The sequence below is a fragment of the Nerophis ophidion genome, linkage group LG02, assembly GCF_033978795.1.
Source record: "Nerophis ophidion isolate RoL-2023_Sa linkage group LG02, RoL_Noph_v1.0, whole genome shotgun sequence".
Lineage (NCBI taxonomy): Eukaryota > Metazoa > Chordata > Actinopteri > Syngnathiformes > Syngnathidae > Nerophis > Nerophis ophidion.
The window spans coordinates 88,166,198-88,189,885 of NC_084612.1; the positions used below are offsets into that span (position 1 = coordinate 88,166,198).

The 23,688-nt window shown below is 40.1% G+C and overlaps 1 protein-coding gene across 2 annotated transcripts in view; it reads left to right on the forward strand.

Moving 5' to 3' along the window:
* Positions 1–23,688, forward strand: part of ccne1 (cyclin E1) — a 41,491-nt gene that overhangs the window by 14,866 nt on the left and 2,937 nt on the right. For both annotated transcript variants that reach the window (XM_061893500.1, XM_061893501.1), the window contains exons 5-11: positions 3,808–3,974; positions 4,049–4,184; positions 8,542–8,688; positions 8,770–8,865; positions 8,941–9,075; positions 16,030–16,141; positions 16,219–16,376. In XM_061893500.1, coding sequence (XP_061749484.1) covers positions 3,808–3,974; positions 4,049–4,184; positions 8,542–8,688; positions 8,770–8,865; positions 8,941–9,075; positions 16,030–16,141; positions 16,219–16,376 — 951 coding nt within the window. The remainder of the gene's footprint in view (positions 1–3,807; positions 3,975–4,048; positions 4,185–8,541; positions 8,689–8,769; positions 8,866–8,940; positions 9,076–16,029; positions 16,142–16,218; positions 16,377–23,688) is intronic.

The window sequence follows — 23,688 nt, forward strand, 5'->3', positions numbered from 1 at the left end:
TTCTCATCCACGAATCCCTCAAATTCTTATGCTTCAGTGTTCGAATCAAACAGTTGGGCGAATACTTCGTCTCGTCAAAGTCGTCATAAAAGGAGTCAGTGTCGCTGCTGTTAATGTTAAATTCTCTCGCTGCTGCTCTATTCCCGCTTTGAGTTTAAACTATGCATCCTAAGCGCGTTTCTTAATGGGAGCCATTTTGGGGTCTTTACATAAACACACGGAAACGGCACGCCTCCCGCAGTCATATATCCCAGCATGCACCGCGCGCTTCTTCTTCTACGGGTCATGGGATGCTAACTGCTATATGCTACTGCCGTATCCATTAAAATGGATCATTTCAACGTTGGCAGTAACTTTTAAAACCTGAAAAAGGCTGAACAAAAATGGCGTTGAAAAGGAAGTCATGTACTGCAGATTACAAGCTGGACGTAGTGTGAAATATGCAGCAGAAAACGACAAGAGGAAGCGGCGCATACCTTTTGGAGTTGGCAGAGTTGGATAGATAGATAGTACTTTATTGATTCCTTTGTTTAGTAGGACATCGAGGAAGAAGATTTCATCAGATTTATCGATTAGGAGTGACAGATTGTTTGGTAAACGTATAGCATGTTCTATATGTTGTAGTTATTTGAATGACTCTTGCCATAATATAATACCAGGCACCTTCTCAGTTGGTTATTTATGCGTCATGGATGTAACTTGGGTGACAAAACCTCATTAAATATCCTCTCAAAACCCCATTGAATATTCTTTCTAATTAAATCTTCCCATTTAAATATAATTTTATTTAGATATCCTTTCAAAACCGCATTGAATATTATTTCTAATTAAATATATTTTTATTTAAATATCATTTTACTTAAATATAAATAAATAAATGATAAATGGGTTGTACTTGTATAGCGCTTTTCTACCTTCAAGGTACTCAAAGCGCTTTGACACTACTTCCACATTTACCCATTCACACACACTGATGGAGGGAGCTGCCATGCAAGGCGCCAACTAGCACCCATCAGGAGCAAGGGTGAAGTGTCTTGCTCAGGACACAACGGACGTGACGAGGTTGGTACTTGGTGGGATTTGAACCAGGGCCCCTCGGGTTGCGCACGGCCACTCTCCCACTGCGCCACGCCGTCCCTAATATCCTTTCTATTTAAATAACCTTTCAAATCCCAATTAAATATCCTATTTATTTTCGTTGTCTTAGCTGTCCGTGCGTGCGTCATTACGTCACGCGGTCACGTGACCCACGGCGGGAAGCATAAAATCCGGTAGTGGGCTGCTTCCAGGAAGAGCGAGAGGGACGTTGCTGCAGGAGCCAACTACTGAAGCCGTGGGTCGTCGTGCGAGAGTGTTTAAGTGTGATTTATCTGCGTAATTGGCCGAGCTAGAGTCTGAAGCTTTATGCCTGGAACCGAACCAACCGAACTGAATCCACCCAACCGAGCCCCCGGGCGGGTAGGAGGCTCCCTCAGCAGCCGCTCTGTTTTTTCCCTTTGGTTTCCCATAACGCAACGTGTTCATTTCCGTCCTCCTGAACTTTCACATTTACCCCGTTACCTTCCCTAAAACCCCTCTGGACACTGCCACCACAACGTGGACTTTGCAAGGTCGTTTAATGAACTGTCGTGTTGCGCTTATACCATTTTTGGTAAAAACAAGGACTGAATCAAGTACTGTATCACATTGTAAATATTGAACGGTCTGTAACTTATGTTTATAATGTGAATGGCCATTCGAATTTACATGCCAGTTTGTTGTTATTTTTCCTATAAATCCTCAATATAATTTGGTACCATTTAAACTTAAAACCTGTGTTCAGTCTTCATTACTCTCCATTCCTAGAGCTGAATTTAGTTTCTTCTGATCTAGCCCGGTTATATAATTCATTGTTTACCTAATACTTGTACATTGCTTTACTTAAGTAACATACAGGCTACATATAACGTACACTTATTCAGCCTGTTGTTCACTATTCCTTATTTATTTTAAATTGCCTTTCAAATGTCTATTCTTGTTGTTGAATTTTATCTAATAAATCTCCCCATAAAATGCGACTTATACTCCAATGCGACGTACAGAGGTGGGTAGAGTAGACAGAAATTGTACTCAAGTAAGAGTACTGTCACTTTAGAGATTCATTACTCAAGTAAAAGTAAGGAGTACTTACCCAAATATTTACTTGAGTAAAAGTAAAAAGTATGTTGTGAAAAAACTACTCAAGTACTGCGTAACTGATGAGTAACCTGTTCGTTTAATGACGACGGCAACAAGTAATGCACAAAAACTTAAAAATAGCCATGAACAAATTCAGAGCCAGGAATATCTCTTAAGCAACTAAAACAATAAAATATAAATTAAATCATCTCTGATAAATCTGAGCTGACATTGCTTGACATGAAAAGTAATGAATAATTCCATTTGTAATCAGTGTTAAAAATAACGTTCAAAATATAAAACATTCTCATGCTTTTTTATGTTCAAGAGATGGTATTAATGGTAAAGTTATTTATTTAATATTAGTGTTAATATTAATGTTAGTGTTGGGCTTGCCCTCCTGAGGGTTCTTCAGACCACCAAGTACCGACATGAGAGCCTGTTTCAGGGTTACAATATTGTTTTATTTTTCAATAAGTCTCTCGGTTGCTCTCTTGCGTTCTCGCTATGGCTCCAGTTCCAACCCCGTCTCTCCTCCTGGCTGCTGCTTATAACAGAGCGACAGGTGATTAGATAACAAGGCCCAGATGGGCCATCTACGCACCTGTCGCTGATTTCGAAGCCGGTCCTGGCACACCCTGCTTCGCTGCAGGACCGCAGACCACGCGCCCTCCACAGTTGGCTTCAGAATAACAACAATGTTGGTCTTAAAAATGCACACCTTTAGTTGTATTCAGTGTTAAAAAAAATGATGTGGCTCTTACGGAAATACATTTTAAAATATTTGGCTTTCTTGGCTCTCTCAGCCAAAAAGGTTCCCGACCCCTGTCCTAGAGACTGTAAATTTGTTTAAACATTTTTTTTCATTTGTTTCTGGGCGCGTTTTTTGTGTCTGCTTCAAACTAGCACAGAGGAGAGATTGAACCCTTCTGATTAAAAGTTATTCACAGAGTTTTAATAACTGCTCCGGTTTTGATGTTACACGCCTTCAAAGAACCCCTGCGCAAAGTTTCCTAAAACATGTCATTTTTGCCTCTTTGAGCTGTAATTTGAGCCCCTTAAAATGCTTCAAAGTGCAAGTTAAAGCTCTACTATGCAAAGCAAAAGCCATTTATCAACAACATCCAGAAAACGCTGAGCTGTAATTTGACCCCCTTAACATGCTTCAAAACTCACCAAATTTTACACACAAATCAGGACTGGCGAAAATTGCCACCTAATAAAAAAAACAAACCCCAAAAATCAAAATTGCGCTCTTGCGCCCCCTAGGAAAAAACAAAGAGAAAACTGCTTGTAGTTTCTGTTAGGAAACAAAAACCTCTATATAGGTCTGACTTAAGACCAGGGCTTGAGTTGCGGGGGCAGCAGCCAAAGCGGGCCTGACTAACACTGCTTGCAGCTTTAATTTTCATTTGTTACTGTAGCAAAAAATAAACAGTTTTTTTCACATGAATTCATAGTTCAAAACTTGCATCAAATTCAGGTTCATTAATAAAAAGTATAAAGAAAGTTTATAAAAACAATTTTGCTTAGGGCTTCGATATTTCCTGAATGACATTTATAAACAAAGTCATTGTATGTTTTTGGAACACAGCCATGTTTTTTGTTCCTTTCCTGTCACGTTCACTTCTCCTCTGGTCCTCCAAAAAGGCCGCCTGGCGTTCCGGGGGCGTCTACGCCAGTCCACAGCGCTCTGCCTCCTCGCTGGAGCGGAAGACCGAGCAGCGGATCACCTTGATCAATGTCGGCTTCCCGCACTACAACTCCAGCAACATCTTGGCTACGCCCGTGCACTGCGCTCCACTCCCCGCGCTGTGGTGAGTCATCGGGACGAACGTCTGGCGTTTGGTGCGCACCTCTTCTTACCTCATGTCCTTGTGTCGTCGCTCAGCTGGGCCAGCAAAGACGTGGTTTGGACCAACATGTTGGCCAAGGACAAAACGTACGTACGGGACGTCAACATGATGGAGAAACATCCTCACCTTCAGCCCAAAATGAGGGCCATTCTTCTGGACTGGCTCATGGAGGTCAGTAAGTAGACTGTGTGTATGGAAGACTCACTGCTGGTGTCTCCCAAGTAGTAATAGGCACCGAATTGGGTACTTTTTTAGGCACCGACCGAATTCTGTGGGTACTAGCAGGTATCGATTCACATAAAATCAAACGGTGCCATATTTTGTTGCACGTGAAGTTCCGTTTACAGACTAAACACAAACAATCAGTCAAGCAGCACTCAGGGCGGACTCAGCCAAATTGTTGTAATTTTCAATACCAACAAAGCCAGTATGCGTGTTTGTATTCGTTTACTTAATGGACAATGAGTAGTTACACTAAAGGCCTACTGAAATGAGATGTTCTTATTTAAACGGGGATAGCAGGTCCCTTCTATGTGTCATACTTGATCATTTTGCGATATTGCCATATTTTTGCTGAAAGGATTTAGTAGAGAACATCCACGATAAAGTTCGCAACTTTTGGTCGCTAATAAAAAAGCCTTGCCTTTACCGGAAGTAGCAAACGATGTGCGCGTGACGTCACGGGTTGAAGGGCTCCTCACATCCTCACATTGTTTATAATCATAGCCTCCAGCAGCAAGAACTATTCGGACCGAGAAAGCGACAATTTCCCCATTAATTTGAGCGAGGATGAAAGGTTCGTGGATGAGGAAATTTAGAGTGAAGGCTTCACGGTGGCAGAGGGGTTAGTGCGTCTGCCTCACAATTCCTGTGTGGAGTTTGCATGTTCTCCCCGTGAATGCGTGGGTTCCCTCCGGGTACTCCGGCTTCCTCCCACCTCCAAAGACATGCACCTGGGGATAGGTTGATTGGCAACACTAAATGGGCCATAGTGTGTGAATGTGAGTGTGAATGTTGTCTGTCTATCTGTGTTGGCCCTGTGATGAGGTGGCGACTTGTCCAGGGTGTACGCTGACTTCCGCCCGATTGTAGCTGAGATAGGCGCCAGCGCCCCCCGCGACCCCGAAAGGGAGTAAGCGGTAGAAAATGGATGGATGGACAATGTGCAGTTACACTAAAGGCCTACTGAAATGAGATTTTCTTATTTAAACGGGGATAGCAGGTCCATTCTATTTGTCATACTTGATCATTTCGCGATATTGCCATATTTTTTCTGAAAGGATTTAGTAGAGAACATCGACGATAAAGTTCGCAACTTTTGGTGGCTAATAAAAAAGCCTTGCCTTTACCGGAAGTAGCAGACGATGTGCGCGTGACGTCACGGGTTGAAGGGCTCCTCACATCCTCACATTGTTTATAATCATAGCCTCCAGCAGCAAGAGCTATTCGGACCGAGAAAGCGACAATTACCCCATTAATTTGAACAAGGATGAAAGATTCGTGGATGAGGAAATTTAGAGTGAAGGCTTCACGGTGGCAGAGGGGTTAGTGCGTCTGCCTCACAATTCCTGTGTGGAGTTTGCATGTTCTCCCCGTGACTGCGTGGGTTCCGTCCGGGTACTCCGGCTTCCTCCCACTTCCAAAGACATGCACCTGCGGATAGGTTGATTGGCCACACTAAATTGGCCCTAGTCTGTGAATGTGAGTGTGAATGTTGTCTGTCTATCTGTGTTGGCCCTGCGATGAGGCAGCGACTTGTCCAGGGTGTACTCCGCCTTCCGCCCGATTGTAGCTGAGATAGGCGCCAGCGCCCCCCGTGACCCCAGAAAGGGAATAAGCGGTAGAAAATGGATGGATGGACTAGAAAAAAAAAAAAGGCGATTGCAGTGGGAGCGATTCAGATGTTATTAGACACATTTACTAGGATAATTGTGGGAAATCCCTTATCCGCCTATTGTGTTGCTAGTGTTTTAGTGAGATTAAATAGTACCTGAAAGTCGTAGGAGTGTGACCACTGGTGTGTTGACCACGGGTGTCTCTAAGGGAAGTCACGCAGCTGCAGCAGGACGGAAGCTCCACTGATGTCTCCGGTAAGAGCCGATTTATTTCCACAATTTTCTCACCGAAAACTGCCGGTTGACATGTGGTCGGGATCCATGTTCGCTTGATCGCTCTGTTCCATAGTAAAGCTTCACCTTCGGGAATTTTAAACAAGGAAATACCGGCTGTGTTTGTGTGGCTAAAAGCTAAAAGCTTCCCACCTCCGTCTTTCTACTTTGACGTCTCCATTATTAATTGAACAAATTGCAAAAGATTCAGCAACACAGATGTCCAGAATACTGTGTAATTATGCGATTAAAGCAGACTACTTGTAGCTTGGATCGGGCTGGAAAATAATGTCCGCTACAACCCGAGACATCAAACGCACGCGTCATCATACCGCGACGTTTTCAACAGGACGCTTCGCGGGAGATTCAAAATTGCAATTTAGTAAACTAAAAAGGCCGTATTGGAATGTGTTGCAATGTTAATATTTCATCATTGATATATAAACTATCAGACTGTGTGGTCGGTAGTAGTGGCTTTCAGTAGGCCTTTAAGAAGATGGCTGCACCATGCTAATTTCCATCCGTAGTCCTTTTATGGCGCATCTAACATCCACAGTTAAAATTACACAACATTGAAAATACACAACAATATTGAAATTACATAATGAAAGGCAATTTAAAATACAAGTACAATACATAGAGGGTATGTGAGTGGGCTGTCAAGTTACTGTATTTTAGCAGCTTCGTATAAAGTGCAGAATGGAGATGTCCGATAATGGCTTTTTTGCTGATATTCCGATATTGTCCAACTCTTAATTACCGATTCCGATATCAACCGATACAGATATATACAGTCGTGGAATGAACACATTATTATGCCAAATTTTGTTGTGATGCCCCGCTGGATGCATTAAACAATGTAACGCGGTTTTCCAAAGTAAATCAACTCAAGTTATGGAAAAAATGCCAACACTGCCATATTTTTATTGAAGTCGCTAATAATGGCGAGTGATGTTCTCACTCGCCAAATACTTTTCTGACCGTGTGTATTTGATAGTTCAATAAAAACAATGGGACCCATTACCTCCCTGCTTGGGACTCAGAATCAAGGGTTGGAATTGGGAGGTTAAATCACCAAAATTGATTCTCGGGCGCGGCCACTGCTGCTGCTCTCTGCTCCCCTCACCTCCCAGGAGGGGATCAAGGGTGATGGGTCAAATGCAGGATAATTTCGCCACACCTAGTGTGTGTGTGTGTGTGTGTGTGTGACAATCATGGGTACTTTAAAGGCCTACTGAAAGCCACTACTACCGACCACGCAGTCTGATAGTTTATATATCAATGATGAAATATTAACATTGCAACACATGCCAATACGGCCGGTTTAGTTTACTAAATTGCAATTTTAAATTTTGCGCCAAAATATCCTGCTGAAACGTCTCGGAATGATGACGCGTGACGTCACGGATTGTAGAGGACATTTTGTTCCAGCATCGTTCCCAGCTATTAAGTCGTCTGTTTTCATCGCGAGAATCCACAGTATTCTGGACATCTGTGTTGCTGAATCTTTTGCAAGTTGTTCAACGAACAATGGAGACAGCAAAGAAGAAAGCTGTAGGTGGGAAGCGGTGTATTGCGGCCGGGTTTAGCAACACAAACACAGCCGGTGTTTCATTGTTTACATTCCCGAAAGATGACAGTCAAGCTTTACTATGGAACCGAAAAGTCAAGTGAACATGGTTGGATTGGACCACACACACAAAGTACAGTGTATTATGCAGCGATCATTTCGAAAGATCGTGTTTGAAAGAGGGTCCCTTGCGCAGGGCAGAGATGGGCCTCGCCACCACCCCGTCGATTGGTGCTGAAGAAAGGTGCAGGGCCGACCTTCAGGTTGTACATGTATGACCATATAATCTCACTAAAACACTAGTAACACATTAAGGAGATAAGGGATTTTCCAGAATTATCCTAGTAAATGTGTGCAATAACATCTGAATCGTTCCCACTGCCCTCTAGTCTTTTTTTTTTTTTCTCCTAGTCCTTCACTCTCACTTTCCTCATCCACAAATCTTTCATCCTCGCTCAAATTAATGGGGAAATGGTCGCTTTTTCAGTCCGAATCGCTCTCGCTGCTGGTAGCTATGATTGTAAACAATGTGATTATGTGAGGAGCTCCACAACCCGTGATGTCACGCGCACATCGTATGCTACTTCCGGTACAGGCAAGGCTTTTTTACTAGCGACCAAAAGTTGCAAACTTTATCGTGGATGTTCTCTACTAAATTCTTTCAGCAAAAAAATGTCAATATCGCGAAATGATGAAGTATGACACATAGAATGGACCTGCTATCCCCGTTTGAATAAGAAAATCTCATTTCAGTAGGCCTTTAACTTTAAACGCAAGACGCACCCCTCTTCGACTAAATCGGCCATTTTGACGAGCCTACTCCCAAGCTACGTGTCTTCCTGGTCCGCAGGTGAGCGAGGTGTACAAGCTCCACCGTGAGACTTACCACATGGCGCAGGACTACTTTGACCGCTTCATGGCCACGCAGAGGAACGTCTTCAAGTCCACCCTGCAGCTCATCGGCATCAGCTGCCTCTTCATCGCCGCCAAAGTGGAGGTAAGTGCGGCCTTCTCGCCAAAACATTCGGTGCGCCGTTTTTATATGCCGCGCGTTCACGGTGGTCCTCTTTGCCTGCAGGAGATGTACCCGCCCAAAGTGCACCAGTTTGCCTACGTGACCGACGAAGCCTGCACCGAAGACGAGATCCTCAGCATGGAGGTCATCATTATGAAGGTAGGAGACGTGTTTGGCGGCCATGTTGTCTGCACTGACCGGGTGCTCTACAGTCTTTTTGTTTTTGTTTTTCAGGAGCTGAAGTGGAGTCTGAGCCCGCAGACGCCCGTCTCCTGGCTCAACGTCTACATGCAGGTGGCCTACCTGAAGGAGTCGGACGAGCTGCTCATCCCCAAGTACCCGCAGGCCACCTTCGCGCACATCGCCGAGGTCAGCCATTTACACGCTAAAGTGGTCATGTGACGCCCCAAAAAAAAAAGGCAGGACTCGCAGCAACACATTCTTTTTTGTAAATGTCTAAGACTGACAAATTAGACCCAAAAATGCCCTAAAGCAAGGGTGTCCAAACTTTTCCGCCAAGGGGCTGCTTATTTTGTGTTTTTGTCTTTAAAAAAAAAAAAGAGGCATAAAAAAACCCATAAAAAAAATAATAAAAACGTATATATGTGACATATCTGAAGTTGATCTATAGATTTAAAGGCCTACTGAATTGAGATTTTCTTATTTAAACGGGGATAGCAGGTCCATTTTATGTGTCATACTTGATAATTTTGCGATATTGCCATATTTTTGCTGAAAGGATTTAGTAGAGAACATCGACGATAAAGTTCGCAACTTTTGGTCGCTAATAACAAAGGCTTGCCTGTATCGGAAGTAGCAGACGATGTGCGCGTGACGTCACCGGTGTGAGGGCCCCTCACATCCTCACATTGTTTATAATGTGAGCCACCAGCAGTAAGAGCAATTCGGACCGAGAAAGCGACGATTTCCCCATTAATTTGAGCGGGGATGAAAGATTCGTGGATGAGGAAATTTAGAGTGAAAGACTAGAAAGGAAAAAAAAGAAGTAAAAAAAAAAAAGGTGAGGGCAGTGGGAGCGATTCAGATGTTATTAGACACATTTACTATGATAATTCTGGAAAATCCCTTATCTGATATTGTGTTGATAGTGTTTTAGTGAGATTAAATAGTACCTGAAGTCGGAGGGGTGTGCCCACGGGTGTGTTGACGCAAGAGTCTCCGAGGGAAGTCACGGCAGTTGCATGGACGGCGCAAGCTCCGCTGATGTCTCCGGTAAGACGTGACTTACCACAATTTTCTCACCGAAAACTGCCGGTTGACATGTAGTCGGAATCCATTTTCGCTGACCGCTCTGATCCATAGTAAATCTTCATCTTCGGGAATTTTAAACAAGGAAAGGCTGTGTTTTTGTGGCTAAAGGCTAAAAGCTTCCCACCTCCATCTTTCTACTTTGACTTCTCCATTATTAATTGAACAAATTGCAAAAGATTCAGCAACACAGATGTCCAGAATACTGTGTAATTATGCGATTTAAAGCAGACTACTTATAGCTTGGATCGGGCTGGAAAATAATGTCCGCTCTAACCGGTGACGTCAAACGCACGCGTCATCATACCGCGACGTTTTCAACACGACACTTCGCGGGAAATTTAAAATTGCAATTTAGTAAACTAAAAAGGCCGTATTGGCATGTGTTGCAATGTTAATATTTCATCATTGATGTATAAACTATCAGACTGCGTGGTCGGTAGTAGTGGCTTTCAGTAGGCCTTTTAAGCATTGAAAGTAAAAAATAAAAATGACTTTTTTCTTAAAGTTTTCTACAAGTGGGGCCCTCTTTGATCCCCAAGATTTTTTTCATTGCTAAAAAAGTAATAAAGAATCAGTCAATGTTATGAATTATTGACCTATTTAAGCTTTCAAATATTACACATTTCTAATGGGAAAATATCTAATATTTTGTTTACCAGAAAACAAGTTTCCTTTACCAAAAAGGGCATTATTTCCAATTCACAACACCCACTTTTCCCTGAATATGGAACCCTGCCCTCAGGGAGAAGACTCCGGGTCCCACTATGCAAATCTAACCGCCTTAAATGATCATTTATCCCAGCCTCCATTAAGCTGACCAACAATGTGCAATAGAATGTTAATACATAGGTTAGCACTTTTTTTTTTAGCACATAGCACTTTATCCATGAGCTCTAGTGCAATGCACACTCGTACTATCTTTATATCCGTACTGTAGCTTTTATGCTTACATCTAAGTGCCACCCATGTCTATCAAGCTCCATGTTCTGATGTTTAAATGTTAGTTGTCTGGTTGTGGTTGTGTCTGTGCTTGTGTTTTTGTTCTGTTGTTTTTGTGTATGTTAAGAAAGCAATGATGCACTGTGTCCAAGACAAATTTCCCCGCGGGGACGATAAAGTTGAACCTTGATTAAGCATAAAAATTAAAACTTTATAAGGACAGATCTGAAGTTGATTTTAGAGCAGGCCTGGGTAATTATTGACTCGAGGGGCCAAATTTAGAGAAAAAAATGTGTCTGGGGGCCGGTATATCTATTTTTAGGAAAACTAAAACAATACCTCACAATAAAGTCTAATTGAATGCTCACAATACGAAGTTCCTGCAGTCCTGGGTTCAAATCCAGGCTCGGGATCTTTCTGTGTGGAGTTTGCATGTTCTCCCCGTGACTGCGTGGGTTCCCTCCGGGTACTCCGGCTTCCTCCCACTTCCAAAGACATGCACCTGGGGATAGGTTGATTGACAACACTAAATTGGCCCTAGTGTGTGAATGTGAGTGTGAATGTTGTCTGTCTATCTGTCTTGGCCCTGCGATGAGGTGGCGACTTGTCCAGGGTGTACCCTGCCTTCCGCCCGATTGTAGCTGAGATAGGCGCCAGCGCCCCCCGCGACCCCGAAAGGGAATAAGCTGTAGAAAATGGATGGATGGATGGATGAATGCTAAAAACGTTATGACAGACCGCCTTAAAAACGTAATGGAAATAAAATGTTTTCTATGAACAATAAAACCCTGAATATTGAGAACATATGAACGTCACCCCCCCTCTCAATCAACATATTTTATAATCAAGCCAAATGCAACAAACAGCTAAATATGAACGCAAAGGGTAAAACATTATCCCACCTACAATCCGATATATCACTAAGCTTTAGAACTTTCTTGTAAAAATCTCCTTCCACGTCTGTCCCTGACACCCCCATTTCCGGCTGGCCTCTGTGGAAACGCTCCCCACCCACACTGCTTGGTGCCTCGTCTGACCTGCTGTGACCTAGATTACCATAGTAACTCGTAGGGTTGTACGGTATACGGGTATTAGTATAGTATCGCGATACTAATGAATCATATTCGGTACCATACCGCCTCTGAAAAGTACTTGTCCGCCACACCGTAAGATTTTTTGTTAAAATAGAGCCAATAATGCAATTTTTTTCTGGTCCCCTTTAATTAGTAAAGGACCGAAAAGTATCAAAATAAAATTGATATCAGGACAACACTAGTCACTAAAATATCACAGATTTCAAGCATTGAAATACTAAGTATTAGTGGTGTAACGGTACTTTTATTTGTATTGAACCTTTTCGGTACGAGGGTTTCTCTTTGGTTCGGAGGTGTACCGAACGAGTTTCCACACGGACATATTAGGTAGCGCACCGCACGTTGTGTAAACAATGCAGAGCGAGGCACAACACACGGCAGGCTAGCAGCGACCGGGCTAGGACAACATGCAAAAGCCAGAGCTGGAAGACCCTCCTGCCTCGTTAAGATCTCCCGTTTGGGAACATTTCGGCTTTGCGGTGCGATAAAACAATGGAGGACGGAGGTTTGCCGACATTGTTCAGCAGCAGTAGGGTATGCTTCTGCCAACATGTCAAACATGCTAACCTGTTTGAAGCGGCACCACCCCCAAGTCAACCTCTCTTTAAGGAAGAGAAAGAGGAGCATGGTGCAAACACCGCATTCAAGCAGCCTCTCCTCGGCCAGCCAGGCAGGGCTAAAGCAATAACAAATGTTTTTGTAGCAGCACATACAAGACCATCCATCCATTTTCCTACCGCTTGTCCTGTTCGGTGTTGCAGGGGGTTGCTGTATTGCATTAAAACTAGATTTTGACCCACTTCTATGGTGGAAGAACAATAAGCCCATATATCCTCTTACTACCAAGTTAGCCAGGCTAGGGGCGGGAGACGGGGTGGGGGGGGGGGGGGGAAAGTTAATCTGAGGCTGAGTTGACTTGAAACTGTTAAATGTTGCGCTTTTTATGTGTAGAAGAAAAATGTTGTCATTTTATTTCATCTGAGCAACAACTGGAAGCAGTTGATTAACGTGGACCTCGACTTAAACAAGTTCAAAAACTTATTGGGGTGTTAATTGGCCCCAGTGTGTGAATGTGAGTGTTGTCTGTCTATCTGTGTTGGCCCTGCGTTGAGGTGGCGACTTGTCCAGGGTGTACCCCGCCTTCCGCCCGATTGTAGCTGAGATAGGCACCAGCGACACGAAAGGGAATAAGCGGTAGAAAATGGATGGATGAACCATTTAGTGGTCAATTGTATGGAAATATGTACTGTACTGTGCAATCTATTAATAAAAGTCTCAATCAATCATTTAATCAATCAAAAAAGACACTTTATATATAGAAAGGTTTTGTTAAGAAACCATTCTGAGCCTTATCTTATTTAGTTTTTATTTTATATATGTTGACCACATTAACTCTGGCTATGGACCCTGTGTATATATGTATGTTATGCCATTGTTTACAAATTTGGTAAATAAATAACCAAAACATTTATATTTTGTTGTTTTCTTACTGTACCGAAAATGAACCGAACCGTGACCTCGAAACCGAGGTACGTACTGAACCGAAATTTTTGTGTACCGTTACACCCCTACGGTACACTAAGACTTAGTCATTAGAAAACATCACAGCACATCATAATGGAAGCTACAGTTTCCATCTTGAAGATCTAAAAATATTGTTTGGGAATGTCCGGCGGGCCAGATTGAAAAGCTTAACGGGCCGCTTGTGGCCCCCAGGTCTGATTTAGAGCTTTTAAGGCTTCAAGAATTTATAGATGACTTCTTGTAATGACTGAGACCCCTAATGATCCCGGGTAAGACCATTAGGAACATTATTTCATTTGCAATGCTGACCTAACAAAGAGGCATTTGAATATTAGAGATGTTGAAGTGTGATGCAGTGTTCATTTTGTTGACGAAAAATTTTCGTCATAGTTATCGTCAACTACCTTTTTTTTTGACTAAAACGAAACAATAACTGAATAAAAAACAATTTACGTGGACTAAGACGATGACGAGGTGTATTGACATATTCGTCAACGAATAAAAACGAGACGAAAATGTCTGCCGGAGACGAGATCCAATCGGAACTCATTTCGTTAGGAAGAGGCGGGAGGAGTTGGGAAGAGAACCAATCAGAGCGACGTGGTAAGGAAGTTACGTAAAAAACATGGGTTAGGGTTAGGACATATGGGGAAATTTTATATTTGACGTCAAAGATAACAAGACGCAGTGTAAGAAATGCAGCGCGAGGGTTACGGGGAAAAACACAACAAACTTGAAGCGACATTTACAGTCGAATCACCCCGAAATCCACACACAGGTAAGCATTTTCATGGAGGAGTTCAAGTACCTGGGAGTCTTGTTCACGAGTGAGGGAAGAGTGGATCGTGAGATCGACAGGCGGATCGGTGCGGCGTCTTCAGTAATGCGGACGTTGTACCGATCCGTTGTGGTGAAGAAGGAGCTGAGCCGGAAGGCAAAGCTCTCAATTTACCGGTTGATCTACGTTCCCATCCTCACCTATGGTCATGAGCTTTGGGTCATGACCGAAAGGACTTGATCACGGGTACAAGCGGCCGAAATGAGTTTGGGTCTCTCCCTTAGAGATAGGGTGAGAAGCTCTGCCATCCGGGAGGAACTCAAAGTAAAGCCGCTGCTCCTTCACATCGAGAGGAGCCAGATGAGGTTGTTTGGGCATCTGGTCAGGATGCCACCCGAACGCCTCCCTAGGGAGGTGTTTAGGGCACGTCCAACCGGTAGGAGGCCACGAGGAAGACCCAGGACACGTTGGGAAGACTATGTCTCTCGGCTGGCCTGGGAACGCCTCGGGATCCCCCGGGGAGAGGGAAGTCTGGGTTTCCCTGCTTAGGCTGTTGCCCCCGCGACCCGACCTCGGATAAGTGGAAGTAGATGGATGGATGGATAAGCATTTTCCACAACATACAACTCACTCGACGTTATCCCGTTTATTACACGGCTTACTCGTGAAATACTCAATTTGACACGTGATTTTCATCAAAATATGACTTGTATCGGGGATTTTTCCGCTGTTTTGCTTTTCCATCCATCCATCCATCATCTTCCGCTTATCCGAGGTCGGGTCGCGGGGGCAACAGCCTAAGCAGGGAAGCCCAGACTTCCCTCTCCCCAGCCACTTCGTCTAGCTCTTCCCGGGGGATCCCGAGGCGTTCCCAGGCCAGCCGGGAGACATAGTCTTCCCAACGTGTCCTGGGTCTTCCCCGTGGCCTCCTACCGGTTGGACGTGCCCTAAACACCTCCCTAGGGAGGCGTTCGGGTGGCATCCTGACCAGATGCCCGAACCACCTCATCTGGCTCCTCTCCATGTGGCGGAGCAGCGGCTTTACTTTGAGTTCCTCCCGGATGGCAGAGCTTCTCACCCTATCTCTAAGGGAGAGACCTGGAAACTCATTTGGGCCGCTTGTACCCGTGATCTTATCCTTTCGGTCATGACCCAAAGCTCATGACCATAGGTGAGGATGGGAACGTAGATCGACCGGTAAATTGAGAGCTTTGCCTTCCGGCTCAGCTCCTTCTTCACCACAACGGATCGGTACAACGTCCGCATTACTGAAGACGCCGCACCGATCCGCCTGTCGATCTCACGATCCACTCTTCCCTCACTCGTGAACAAGACTCCTAGGTACTTGAACTCCTCCACTTGGGGCAGGGTCTCCTCCCCAACCCGGAGATGGCATTCCACCCTTTTCCGGGCGAAAACCATGTTTTGCTTTTGACTTTCAGAAATTGAATGGAAAGTTTACATATTACCCTTTTAGTCGACTAAATCTACTGTAGTTTTCGTCGACTACAATCTTATGACATTTCGTCAACTAAAACAATTTAAATAACTTAATTATGACTAAAACTAAATTACATTTTAGTCAAAAGACTATGAATAAAACTAAATAAAATTTTGCTGTCAAATTTAACACTGGTGTGATGTTGATCTTTCTTTTACTAATAAGAATTTTAGATTTATTAAAAAATAAAATGATTGATCCTCTTGTCTTTGCAGCTGTTGGACGTCTGCCTGCTGGACACGCGCTGCCTGGAGTTCTCCAACGGCGTCCTCGCCGCATCCGCCTTGTTTCACTTCTCGTCTCTCGAGCTGGTGGAGAACGTGTCGGGTAAGTCCCGCTCCTCGGCGACACGCTCCTTAGCTCGCACGCTAACCTGGCCGCAACCTGTCTTGTTTTGTGCGTAGCCCTGAAGAGGGCGGAGCTCGAGGAGTGCGTCCGGTGGATGGTGCCGTTTGCCATGGCGCTGCGGGAGCTGGGCGGCGCTCCCATGAAGACGTTTGCGGGCATCGCCGCGGACGACATGCACAACATTCAGCCGCACGCCCCCTACCTGTCATGGCTGGTAAGTGGAGGCCAACCGTAACTACCGTATTTCCTTGAATTGCCGCCAGGTATATAGTGTGCACCTGCCTAGAATTACTGCCGGGTCAAACTTATTGGCGCATTTTTAGCATTACAATAATCGCAATTTTTACAAGAAAAAGCTTAACATTTTGGCAATTTTTTTCAAAAAGTCGGAATTTTACCCGAAAAAAGTCACAATTTTATTAGAAAACTTGAACATTTAGGCAATATTATAACAATAATCGGAATTTTACTCTGCAAAATGATGACAAAAGTTATAATCTTACTCAAAAAATATCACTATTTGACAAGAACAACAAAAAAATTGGCAACATTGTTACAAAAGCCAGAATTTTATATGACAAACGTCACCATTTTGCATTAAATAGTAATAATTTTAGATAAAAGTCATTTACGAGAAAATATTACAGAAACAGAAGTAGTTTGAGGAATTGTTTCCAATTTTATAAGAAAAAAAGTTGATGCACATTAAATCAACACAAAAATCCAGACTTTGGAGCAATGTTCACAGACTACTATTTGGCTCTCTATTAGATGCAATGGTTTTCCGTATTGGGACCATGATTTATGTCCTGACTTGTTCACCGGTCCTCATATGGACGGAACTTTTCCTTGTTGATGTCTCAAGAAGGGCAGAAATACAAGAACACAGACACTTGTATTTGCTACCTTCTTCAGACCTCTAAACAATGCCCATCTCTTTAGGACCACCCTTTTTAGATATATTTAAAGAATAAAAATAATTAGCGCATTTTTAGCATTAACGCCGGGTCAAACTTGTTTTGCAAAATATTATTTTTATTAGCGCATGCCTAGAATTTCCGAGTCAAACTCGTTTCGCAAAATATTTAGCGCATTTTTAGCATTACAATAATCGCAATTTTACAAGAAAAAGCTTAACATTTTGGCAATTTTTTTCAAAAAGTCGGAATTTTACCCGAAAAAAGTCACAATTTTATTAGAAAACTTGAACATTTAGGCAATATTATAACAATAATTGGAATTTTACTCTGCAAAATGATGACAAAAGTTATAATCTTACTAAAAAAAATATCACTATTTGACAAGAACAACAAAAAAATTGACAACATTGTTACAAAAGCCAGAATTTTATATGACAAATGTCACCATTTTGCATTAAATAGTAATAATTTTAGATAAAAGTAATTTATGAGAAAATATTACAGAAACAGAAGTAGTTTGAGGAATTGTTTCCAATTTTATAAGAAAAAAAGTTGATGCACATTAAATCAACACAAAAATCCAGACTTTGGAGCAATGTTCACAGATTAGTATTTGACTCTCTATTACATGCAATGGTTTTCCGTATTGGGACCATGATTTATGTCCAGACTTGTTCACCGGTCCTCATATGGACGGAACTTTTCCTTGTTGATGTCTCAAGAAGGGCAGAAATACAAGAACACACACTTGTATTTGCTACCTTCTTGAGACCTCTAAACAATGCCCATCTCTTTAGGACCACCCTCACTAGATATATTTAAAGAATAAAAATAATTAGCGCATTTTTAGCATTAACGCCGGGTCAAACTTGTTTTGCAAAATATTATTTTTATTAGCGCATGCCTAGAATTTCCGAGTCAAACTCGTTTCGCAAAATATTTAGCGCATTTTTAGCATTACAATAATCGCAATTTTACAAGAAAAAGCTTAACATTTTGGCAATTTTTTTCAAAAAGTCGGAATTTTACCCGAAAAAAGTCACAATTTTATTAGAAAACTTGAACATTTAGGCAATATTATAACAATAATCGGAATTTTACTCTGCAAAATGATGACAAAAGTTATAATCTCACTAAAAAAATATCACTATTTGACAAGAACAACAAAATAATTGGCAACATTGTTACAAAAGCCAGAATTTTATATGACAAACGTCACCATTTTGCATTAAAAAGTAATAATTTTAGATAAAAGTAATTTACGAGAAAATATTACAGAAACAGAAGTAGTTTGAGGAATTGTTTCCAATTTTATAAGAAAAAAAGTTGATGCACATTAAATCAACACAAAAATCCAGACTTTGGAGCAATGTTCACAGACTAGTATTTGACTCTTTAATACATGCAATGGTTTTCCGTATTGGGACCATGATTTGTGTCCAGACTTGTTCACCGGTCCTCATATGGACGGAACTTTTCCTTGTTGATGTCTCAAGAAGGGCAGAAATACAAGAACACACACTTGTATTTGCTACTTTCTTGAGACCTCTAAACAATGCCCATCTCTTTAGGACCACCCTTTTTAGATATATTTAAAGAAAAAAAATAATTAGCGCATTTTTAGCATTAACGCCGGGTCAAACTTGTTTTGCAAAATATTATTTTTATTAGCGCATGCCTAGAATTTCCGAGTCAAACTCGTTTCGCAAAATATTTAGCGCATTTTTAGCATTACAATAATCGCAATTTTACAAGAAAAAGCTTAACATTTTGGCAATTTTTTTCAAAAAGTCGGAATTTTACCCGAAAAAAGTCACAATTTTATTAGAAAACTTGAACATTTAGGCAATATTATAACAATAATTGGAATTTTACTCTGCAAAATGATGACAAAAGTTATAATCTTACTCAAAAAATATCACTATTTGACAAGAACAACAAAAAAATTGGCAACATTGTTACAAAAGCCAGAATTTTATATGACAAACGTCACCATTTTGCATTAAAAAGTAATAATTTTAGATAAAAGTAATTTTACGAGAAATTATTAGAGAAACAAAAGTTGTTTGAGGAATTGTTTCCAATTTTATAAGAAAAAAAGTTGATGCACATTAAATCAACACAAAAATCCAGACTTTGGAGCAATGTTCACAGACTAGTATTTGACTCTCTATTACATGCAATGGTTTTCCGTATTGGGACCATGATTTATGTCCAGACTTGTTCACCGGTCCTCATATGGACGGAACTTTTCCTTGTTGATGTCTCAAGAAGGGCAGAAATACAAGAACACACACTTTTATTTGCTACCTTCTTGAGACCTCTAAACAATGCCCATCTCTTTAGGACCACCCTTTTTAGATATATTTAAAGAATAAAAATAATTAGCGCATTTTTAGCATTAACGCCGGGTCAAACTTGTTTTGCAAAATATTATTTTTATTAGCGCATGCCTAGAATTTCCGAGTCAAATTCGTTTCGCAAAATATTTAGCGCATTTTTAGCATTACAATAATCGCAATTTTACAAGAAAAAGCTTAACATTTTGGCAATTTTTTTCAAAAAGTCGGAATTTTACCCGAAAAAAGTCACAATTTTATTAGAAAACTTGAACATTTAGGCAATATTATAACAATAATCGGAATTTTACTCTGCAAAATGATGACAAGTTATAATCTTACTCAAAAATGTCACTATTTGACAAGAACAACAAAAAAATTGACAACATTGTTACAAAAGCCAGAATTTTATATGACAAATGTCACCATTTTGCATTAAAAAGTAATAATTTTAGATAAAAGTAATTTACGAGAAAATATTACAGAAGTAGTTTGAGGAATTGTTTCCAATTTTATAAGAAAAAAAGTTGATGCACATTAAATCAACACAAAAATCCAGACTTTGGAGCAATGTTCACAGACTAGTATTTGACTCTCTATTACATGCAATGGTTTTCCGTATTGGGACCATGATTTATGTCCAGACTTGTTCACCGGTCCTCATATGGACGGAACTTTTCCTTGTTGATGTCTCAAGAAGGGCAGAAATACAAGAACACACACTTGTATTTGCTACCTTCTTGAGACCTCTAAACAATGCCCATCTCTTTAGGACCACCCTTTTTAGATATATTTAAAGAAAAAAAATAATTAGCGCATTTTTAGCATTAACGCCGGGTCAAACTTGTTTTGCAAAATATTATTTTTATTAGCGCATGCCTAGAATTTCCGAGTCAAACTCGTTTCGCAAAATATTTAGCGCATTTTTAGCATTACAATAATCGCAATTTTACAAGAAAAAGCTTAACATTTTGGCAATTTTTTTCAAAAAGTCGTAATTTTACCCGAAAAACGTCTGAATTTTATTAGAAAACTTGAACATTTAGGCAATATTATAACAATAATCGGAATTTTACTCTGCAAAATGATGACAAAAGTTATAATCTTACTCAAAAAATGTCACTATTTGACAAGAACAACAAAAAAATTGACAACATTGTTACAAAAGCCAGAATTTTATATGACAAATGTCACCATTTTGCATTAAATAGTAATAATTTTAGATAAAAGTAATTTTACGAGAAAATATTACAGAAAACAGAAGTAGTTTGAGGAATTGTTTCCAATTTTATAAGAAAAAAAGTTGATGCACATTAAATCAACACAAAAATCCAGACTTTGGAGCAATGTTCACAGACTAGTATTTGACTCTCTATTACATGCAATGGTTTTCCGTATTGGGACCATGATTTATGTCCAGACTTGTTCACCGGTCCTCATATGGACGGAACTTTTCCTTGTTGATGTCTCAAGAAGGGCAGAAATACAAGAACACACACTTGTATTTGCTACCTTCTTGAGACCTCTAAACAATGCCCATCTCTTTAGGACCACCCTCACTAGATATATTTAAAGAATAAAAATAATTAGCGCATTTTTAGCATTAACGCCGGGTCAAACTTGTTTTGCAAAATATTATTTTTATTAGCGCATGCCTAGAATTTCCGAGTCAAACTCGTTTCGCAAAATATTTAGCGCATTTTTAGCATTACAATAATCGCAATTTTACAAGAAAAAGCATTTTGGCAATTTTTTTCAAAAAGTCGTAATTTTACCCGAAAAAAGTCACAATTTTATTAGAAAACTTGAACATTTAGGCAATATTATAACAATAATCGGAATTTTACTCTGCAAAATGATGACAAAAGTTATAATCTTACTCAAAAAATATCACTATTTGACAAGAACAACAAAAAAATTGACAACATTGTTACAAAAGCCAGAATTTTATATGACAAATGTCGCCATTTTGCATTAAATAGTAATAATTTTAGATAAAAGTAATTTACGAGAAAATATTACAGAAGTAGTTTGAGGAATTGTTTCCAATTTTATAAGAAAAAAAGTTGATGCACATTAAATCAACACAAAAATCCAGACTTTGGAGCAATGTTCACAGACTAGTATTTGACTCTCTATTACATGCAATGGTTTTCCGTATTGGGACCATGATTTATGTCCAGACTTGTTCACCGGTCCTCATATGGACGGAACTTTTCCTTGTTGATGTCTCAAGAAGGGCAGAAATACAAGAACACACACTTGTATTTGCTACCTTCTTGAGACCTCTAAACAATGCCCATCTCTTTAGGACCACCCTTTTTAGATATATTTAAAGAATAAAAATAATTAGCGCATTTTTGGCATTAACGCCGGGTCAAACTTGTTTTGCAAAATATTATTTTTATTAGCGCATGCCTAGAATTTCCGAGTCAAACTCGTTTCGCAAAATATTTAGCGCATTTTTAGCATTACAATAATCGCAATTTTACAAGAAAAAGCTTAACATTTTGGCAATTTTTTTCAAAAAGTCGGAATTTTACCCGAAAAAAGTCACAATTTTATTAGAAAACTTGAACATTTAGGCAATATTATAACAATAATCGGAATTTTACTCTGCAAAATGATGACAAAAGTTATAATCTTACTCAAAAAATATCACTATTTGACAAGAACAACAAAAAAATTGACAACATTGTTACAAAAGCCAGAATTTTATATGACAAATGTCGCCATTTTGCATTAAATAGTAATAATTTTAGATAAAAGTAATTTACGAGAAAATATTACAGAAGTAGTTTGAGGAATTGTTTCCAATTTTATAAGAAAAAAAGTTGATGCACATTAAATCAACACAAAAATCCAGACTTTGGAGCAATGTTCACAGACTAGTATTTGACTCTCTATTACATGCAATGGTTTTCCGTATTGGGACCATGATTTATGTCCAGACTTGTTCACCGGTCCTCATATGGACGGAACTTTTCCTTGTTGATGTCTCAAGAAGGGCAGAAATACAAGAACACACACTTGTATTTGCTACCTTCTTGAGACCTCTAAACAATGCCCATCTCTTTAGGACCACCCTCACTAGATATATTTAAAGAATAAAAATAATTAGCGCATTTTTAGCATTAACGCCGGGTCAAACTTGTTTTGCAAAATATTATTTTTATTAGCGCATGCCTAGAATTTCCGAGTCAAACTCGTTTCGCAAAATATTTAGCGCATTTTTAGCATTACAATAATCGCAATTTTACAAGAAAAAGCTTAACATTTTGGCAATTTTTTTCAAAAAGTCGGAATTTTACCCGAAAAAAGTCACAATTTTATTAGAAAACTTGAACATTTAGGCAATATTATAACAATAATTGGGAATTTTACTCTGCAAAATGATGACAAAAGTTATAATCTTACTAAAAAAAATCACTATTTGACAAGAACAACAAAAAAATTGGCAACATTGTTACAAAAGCCAGAATTTTATATGACAAACGTCACCATTTTGCATTAAAAAGTAATAATTTTAGATAAAAGTAATTTTACGAGAAATTATTAGAGAAACAAAAGTAGTTTGAGGAATTGTTTCCAATTTTATAAGAAAAAAAGTTGATGCACATAAAATCAACACAAAAATCCAGACTTTGGAGCAATGTTCACAGACTAGTATTTGACTCTCTATTACATGCAATGGTTTTCCGTATTGGGACCATGATTTGTGTCCAGACTTGTTCACCGGTCCTCATATGGACGGAACTTTTCCTTGTTGATGTCTCAAGAAGGGCAGAAATACAAGAACACACACTTGTATTTGCTACCTTCTTGAGACCTCTAAACAATGCCCATCTCTTTAGGACCACCCTCACTAGATATATTTAAAGAATAAAAATAATTAGCGCATTTTTAGCATTAACGCCGGGTCAAACTTGTTTTGCAAAATATTATTTTTATTAGCGCATGCCTAGAATTTCCGAGTCAAACTCGTTTCGCAAAATATTTAGCGCATTTTTAGCATTACAATAATCGCAATTTTACAAGAAAAAGCTTAACATTTTGGCAATTTTTTTCAAAAAGTCGGAATTTTACCCGAAAAAAGTCACAATTTTATTAGAAAACTTGAACATTTAGGCAATATTATAACAATAATTGGAATTTTACTCTGCAAAATGATGACAAAAGTTATAATCTTACTAAAAAAAATATCACTATTTGACAAGAACAACAAAAAAATTGACAACATTGTTACAAAAGCCAGAATTTTATATGA